This window comes from Alosa pseudoharengus, unplaced genomic scaffold, assembly GCF_046254945.1.
Source record: "Alosa pseudoharengus isolate Yale_2024_CS ecotype anadromous, Long Island Sound unplaced genomic scaffold, YU_APseudo_1.1 YU_APseudo_1.1_scf_17, whole genome shotgun sequence".
In the NCBI taxonomy this organism is placed as follows: Eukaryota; Metazoa; Chordata; class Actinopteri; order Clupeiformes; family Clupeidae; genus Alosa; species Alosa pseudoharengus.
In genome coordinates, this window is record NW_027468640.1 from 4,726,062 (window position 1) to 4,733,561 (window position 7,500).

The window sequence follows — 7,500 nt, forward strand, 5'->3', positions numbered from 1 at the left end:
ACGTGTTTGGCCTCTGTGTGTGTGTGTGTGTACTTTTGTGTGTGATACATGTGTCTGGCCTCTGTGTGTGTGTGTGTGTGTGTGTGTGTGTGTGTGAGTGTGTGTGTTGGTTGATAGAGTTGATGCCACAGTCACATACAGTAGTCACAGAGAACAGGAGTGTCTGGACTGTATGTGTGTGTGTGTGTGTGTGTGTGTGTGTGTGTGTGTGTGTGTGTGTGTGTGTGTGTGTGTGTGTGTGTGTGTGTGTGTGTGTGTGTGTGTGTGTGTGTACGTTTGTGTGTGATACGTGTGTTTCTATCCAATTTAAATGCCATGTCCTGCGTGTGAGGCTGGGGTTGATGTTCACACGTCAGCACAGAGAACAAGTTTGCTTTGTTTTGTTTCCTGCTGGGTTTGATGCAGTCACGACAGACAGTGCTACACACACACACACACACACACAGACGGTGTGTCCTGCGAGGATCCAATTTTAGGTTTGTGTCCAGTGTGTGATGCTGAGCGTCCGGCACAACACCAGAGAGAAACAGTGTGTGTCCTCCTCATGCCACATTATAGAAAGGGCATGACGTGGGTTTGATGTGGAGTGTGTTTAGTGGGATAACAATGATGTGAAGAAAACACACACACACACACACACACACACACACACACACACACACACACACACACACACACACACACACACACACACACACACACACTCAACAAAGAGAAGCATCTGGCATGAGTGTGAATATGTGTGTGGCAGCTTGCTGGCTGAGACTCTGTCATATTTACACCCCACTCCTCCACAAACACACATGCACACACACACACACACACACACACACACACACACACACACACACACACCCCACACACACACACACACACTGGAGAGTGGGGACATCCACTACTCAACAGAAGAAACGCCTGATTTCAATGACACTGCCAAGAGGAAGAATAGAAAGACCCAAAACAGAAACAAGGGTGTGTTTACACCGGTGGTGAGTTTGAGTGTGTTTGGTATCAGAAGAACAACAAGTGAGTCAGTCCCAAAGAGATTATGAAACCAGAGAATGTGTGAGGTGTGTGTGTGTGTGTGTAGGTGTGTGTGAGTTGTTTGTGCTCTCAACATGTCAATCATTTCAACAAAACAGTAGAAACAGGAGGAGGAGCCTTTACAGATTTATAGAACATTTCATTCCAGCCACATTGAAGCCAGCAGCCAACAAACCTTGTGTCGGTAAAACGGTCAACACTTACCTGGTGCTGGACAGTTCTTCACTGATACAGAGCCATTCAGTGCAGTGTCTTCTTCAGAAATTGTGTCTTCTTTAAAATTACATCTTGTAAGTGGTGTGGAAATCGGGTCATAACTGTATTAAAACATTTGAAATACGGATTTAGGCAAAAGCCTTGGCACCCCTGGTCAAAGTCACGGTCACTGTGACTAGCTAAGCAGATGACGTGAGCGGAAGATGAAGAAATTGCCAAAAGGTAGAGTACATATTTAAAGGTGAACCATTCCTTTGTAGGATTAGTGTATTATTGTTTTGTTTTGTACAATTTCACAGTGAAACAAACCACCATTAGACACTATGGATTCTTCTAAGCAGCTGTCTATCCCTCTGGAGACTGAAATAACCGAGGCTCATGAGGCAAGGGACGTCTGTAAGAGGTCTCAATTCAGGTGATGTAGGGATCAAGTTGAGGTTTGGAGGACCAAAGAAACTTTCCAAGAGAACTGCTCATACGATTCACGGGATGAAGAAAGTACAAGAAAATACCGGGAGCAAACATCACACTGTGTGTGTTGAAGATGAACAATCAGATAAGAATCCCAACACCTCAAAGAGGCACAATCTGAAGTGGTTGTCATGGTCCCCACAGTTCCACGACCTGAACTCCATCGGAAATCTGTGATGTCACAAAAAGAAAGCGTGGAAGACAGTCCAAGAATCTGAGGACTGGAAGTCGTTTGCAAGGCCCACATGGGGGGCCAATCCCCCACACGGGAGAGCAAAGACGTTTAGCTGCAGCTGCTGTTTCCATGCTGTGAGACTGGAGGGAGTGTTGCTAAGCGATGACCAAACGTTTACCTCACGTCATTTCCCCTGTTCACCATTTGAAGCTGAAAAACATGGAAACTCATGTTGAACTCATGTTGAACTCATGTTCAACTCATGTTCAACTCATGTTCAACTCATGTTAAACTCTGTGCCTTTTGGGAATCAGATGATCTTTTTACTCACAGTCACATCCATTTTGACCAGGGGTGCTCAGACTCTCTGCAACTGTCTCTCATATGGCTTCTCAGTTTATGTTGACATATCTGAAAATGTCTGCTTTTTATGGTCCATCTGGAGAAATCTGTTCTTTTTCCTGAAAGATTTACGATATCGGTTTTGCATAACTGTCTATTTAAAATAATTTGTCTCTTTTGAGGAGACTCTTGAAGACAAGACAGATCATCTTAAACTAAAGTGACCAACCTCGCCTTGCTTACTGCCTGTGTGAGGGTAATGCTAGTCTTTACCCAGTGAAATGTATCCAGTTATCGTGCCCTGCTACTCAAGAGCCCTGTAAGTGCTTTGGCTGAGTGAGATGCGTGCAATGGCTCTTTTTCAAACAGCACACCTGGTCCTCTTCAGAAGTGCTGGAACAAAGCGAGCATGCCACTCCAGGAAAAGAGCCCTGAGAGTGGCGGCCATTTTGGATCTCCTCTCTTCAAAGTGCGCAGATGGCTATCTTGCTGAGGAGTAATTAGGCAGTGGGTGTGTGTGGTCTGTTTGTCTCTCTGTTTGTGAATCAGTCTTGTGTGTGTGTGTGTGTAGTGTGCGTGCACGCATGTGTGTGTCACCATGAATCTGTGTGTGTGTGTGTGTGTGTGTGTTTGTGTGTGTGTGTATGTTTGAGTGAATCTGTGTGCATGTGAATCTGTGTGTGTGTGTGTGTATGTGTGTGTACAGACTTCCTGCTGTTGGCTGCTGACTCCTGCAGACTTGCCAGACGGCAGCGGCCTCTGGGCCACATCTGAACCGCAACTCGGCCGTATCTGAGCCATTGCAGAGGCAGCTGCTTTCTGGCGTTACACTCTTACAAAGCATTTAACTCATGCACAACCCATGCTTCAGCATCTAGGACTCAGCATCTTCAAACCCTTATGACGGCCCTGTCGCTCTGCACAGTCCCCACACTACTCACCCTGCCCCCTGGGGCAACTTATGGCAAAGTTGCAAACATGCTGCCACTCAAGACAATGACACATCCTGCTCCCATAGTAACCGCCCTGCTACCATAGTAACCGCCCCCTACCACAATACCTGCAATACGGCCCTGAAATCACAATACCTGCTCTGTCACCTTAGTAACCACCCTGCCGCCTGAGGAAGCAAACCCCCTCATCCTAAACTACACGTCTAGAGGCTCAACAATACAAATCTATTATATAAAGTCTTTCTCTATATCTAAACAATACAAATCTATTATATAAAGTATTTCCCTATATCTAAACAATACAAATATATTATATAAAGTCTTTCTCTATATCTAAACAATACAAATCTATTATATAAAGTCTTTCTCTATATCTAAACAACACAAACACCATTCCTTCTTCACACAGCTGACATTCTCCTTTCTGAAATTGACTAGACATTCTTTACCACTGAAATACATTTTATAGCACTTTTATTTTTTTATTTAAAAGACCTTCTGGCTATTCAGATGTTTGTGGTTTTACTCTTAACCATGTTTGTGTGTGAGACACACACACACACACACACACACACACACACACACAAACACACACACACACACACAGGTGATGAGTAAGCTCCTAGGAGAGTCACTCTGGCATGAAGGGCCTAATTGCTTAATACTCTGGCAGTCCAATTATACCAGCAAGCCATGGAAAATAGTCATCTTTCCCTCTTTAAATACACAAAGGTTAGCCAAGCCTTCATTTGACTTAACTTGCTCAAGGACGACTTCAATCCCATAATTCATAGTTGGGGAGTCGAAATGCGTCGGACCCAACTAAATTTCAACCAAAAATATGATGGTCTTGCTGTTACACAGTATATACAATTGAAGGATTATGTCACTCAAGGTGATGCCAGATTGAGAGACCATTTTTTCCCATGCCTAATGGATCACACCTGTGCTGGGTAGAGGGCTATGCCACAGCCTTTTAGCTGTCTAGTCAGCAACTAGACCTACAGCTACAAACAATCATATCACAACCAACAACCAATCATTTTATAGTGACTATCTAGCTTTGTGTGATCACACACCTGGATCAGCTAACAAAATATCTTCCTCAACTTCCCCCCACACCTAGCACGCCAGTTAACTTCTAACAGTGCTGTTCCCACTCTAAAGATGCTTGAGCAACAACCAACCAATAGCATGTAGAGTAATCACAGCGGCAGCTTGGACTTCAGAAGCAAGGGATTGTGGGTACTCACGGTCACTGCAGTATGTGCCTCCATAGGACGTCATGGTGCAGTCGCAGGAAAAGCCCTCCCACTGTTGCAGACACACCCCCTGATTCGAGCAGGAGTCCTCCGTACAGGTGGTGCTAGGTCCTGTGTGTGTGTGTGTGTGTGTGTGTGTGTGTATAGGTGAAAAGATAAGCAAAAAATAAATAACATGTTAAGTTTTCAAATCCTCAGTCTATAAAGAGATTTATTATGACCGCCGCGCAGCGAAGCGGCGGTCATATAGGTTTAGTCAGATTTTTTTTTTTCTTTTTCGCATGCCCAAATTTCTGTCAATGATTCCCGGGACACTGAAAGACCGGGGTACACGAAACTTGGTGGGCATGTAACCCCACATGGATAGCATGGAACCATCGTTTTTCGTTTTGATCTGTAGCCCCCCCGCTGGACTGGACCCCCCGAAAGGAGGGTAGGGCAAACACAGTTTTCTGTGAATATCTCGAAAACCGTAGGGTTTAGGAGGACCATTTTTTTTTTGTATGTTGATCTCAAGGGGCCATGTCAACCCATTCCATAACCACTCATTTCATGTATAGCGCCACCTTAAACACAAAAAAGTAAAAATGAGGTGTTGTAATTGAAGGTATCTGTGACCTAACAAAGTCAAAACTGTACAAAATTGGAAGTGTAGGATCATTATGACACCCTCTGTATGCACGCCAAGTTTCGTGGAATTCCGTTCATGGGGGGCCACACAATAAATTAATTTATGTTACTATACACCAAGTGGCCTGTAGGTGGCCGGAGACAGTTTTCTGTGAATATCTCGAGAACCGTAGGGCCTAGGAGGTCCACCTTTTTTATGTATGTTGGTCTTAAGGGGGCATGTCAACCCATTCCATTACCACTTATTTCATGTATAGCGCCACCTAGTTAAAAATGAAAAAGCAAAAAATTAGGTGTTTTCATCACAATATCTCTGGCTGACAAGGTCAAAACTGCACGAAATTAAAAGTGTAGGATCGATCATTATGACACCCTCCGAATGCATGCCAAGTTTTGTGTACTTTCGTTCATGGGGGGCCTTACAATAAAATAATTTATGTGTACATTTAGTGACGTACACCAACAAGGATTCCCGGGACACTGAAAGACCGGGGTACACAAAACTTGGTGGGCATGTACCCCCACATGGATAGCATGGAACCGTAATTTTTCGTTTTGATCTGTAGCCCCCCCGCTGGACTGGACCCCCCGAAAGAAGGGTAGGGCAGACACAGTTCTCTGTGAATATCTTGAGAACTGTAGGGCCTAGGATGACCATTTTTTTCCGTATGTTTGCCTCCAGGGGTCATGTTAACCCATTTCATGTGCACACATGTGCACAAACAGATACACACACACACACACACACATACATTCACAGTAATCATACGTATGACACATACTCACACAGTAGACATATGTACGCTTGCATGCACAGGCATATACGCAGGCACACACACAAGCACGCACACACACACACACACACACACACACGCATAACATAAACATGTACATGCACACAAATCAAGAATTTCTCAGAATTATGAACAGGCAAGATGGAGGTGGGGTTGTATAAAATTAATTTTACATGTGAAATCTATGAACTAATCATGTTTTGGTACTTGTTGTCTAGCAGATATCAGTGAGAATTGAGTGTGGATAATGCAATTTAGTGAGACAGTTAGAATCATATAGGCCTTTCAGCGTGATTTATTTTTGTGGAAAAAAAGGGCTGGACTGGGCGGCGGTCATATTTTGTACCGCTCTGCGGTACATATAGTTGAAAGTGAAACTAGGGAATACTTAAAAAAAATAGAAGTGCTTTTGCACCAAAAAACGGGACATTTGGTGTCCCGGAAAAAAGATTATCAATTTTCCGGGACAGACGTTAAAAAAGAGAACAATCCCGGGAACGTGTGGTAACCCTAATCTGAACTAAAAATAAAAGTTCATACCTGTTTTGTTTATGCATTTTATAATAAGTATTCATTAATGTCTCGAGGACTATCAAACATCACCTCATTATCAGGGTCAATTAGTGGGAAGATTCCACGTTCATATGATATTGTTAGACTTTGATATACATGTCAGTTCATATTCTCTCCAATTTGCATGCCTGTTTATTCTAGCCTTATTCTAGAGGTGATACACTGCATTATCAGTAATTGACATCTCTTAAAAGTGATGCGTAGGTGAGGACATCTCATTTCTCATATCGGTCTCTCCTTCATTCCTCCATCCTCCTATCATTCCTTCCTCATTTCCTTCACAAAAATAGCCTCCTCATGAGTTCTCAGTGGGACTTATAGCATTAGCAGAGAGCTAGCTTCCTCCTTGGGTCCCACAGTGTTAGCAGAGACTCCTCATTAGATCTCAGTGTGTACAATAGCATTAGCAGAGAGCTCCTCAATAAATCTCAACATTAGCAGAGAGCTAGCCTCTTCAATAGATCTCAATGTGTTCCATAGCATTAGCAGAGAGCTAGCCTCCTAAATAGATCTAAGTGTGTCCCATAGCGTTAGCAGAGAGCTAGCCTCCTAAATAGATCTCAGTGTGTCCCATAGCGTTAGCAGAGAGCTAGCCTCCTAAATAGATCTCAGTGTGTCCCATAGCGTTAGCAGAGAGCTAGCCTCCTAAATAGATCTCAGTGTGTCCCATAGCGTTAGCAGAGAGCTAGCCTCCTAAATAGATCTCAGTGTGTCCCATAGCGTTAGCAGAGAGCTAGCCTCCTAAATAGATCTCAGTGTGTCCCATAGCGTTAGCAGAGAGCTAGCCTCCTCAATAGATCTCAGTGTGTCCCATAGCGTTAGCAGAGAGCTACCCTCGTAAATAGATCTCAGTGTGTCCCATAGCGTTAGCAGAGAGCTAGCCTCCTAAATAGATCTCAGTGTGTCCCATAGCGTTAGCAGAGAGCTAGCCTCCTAAATAGATCTCAGTGTGTCCCATAGCGTTAGCAGAGAGCTAGCCTCCTCGTTAGCTCCTCAGGGAGTCTCATAGGGCCAGTGCATTTGGCACAGGCACACTCAGC

The 7,500-nt window shown here is 44.0% G+C and overlaps 1 protein-coding gene across 1 annotated transcript in view; it reads right to left on the reverse strand.

The window, feature by feature from the left end:
• The window catches only part of LOC143127170 (neurexin-2-like), a 688,425-nt gene that overhangs the window by 231,412 nt on the left and 449,513 nt on the right, over positions 1-7,500 (reverse strand). Inside the window, exon 17 of the mRNA XM_076288483.1 lies at positions 4,455-4,574. Within this exon, the coding sequence (XP_076144598.1) occupies positions 4,455-4,574 (120 nt within the window). The remainder of the gene's footprint in view (positions 1-4,454; positions 4,575-7,500) is intronic.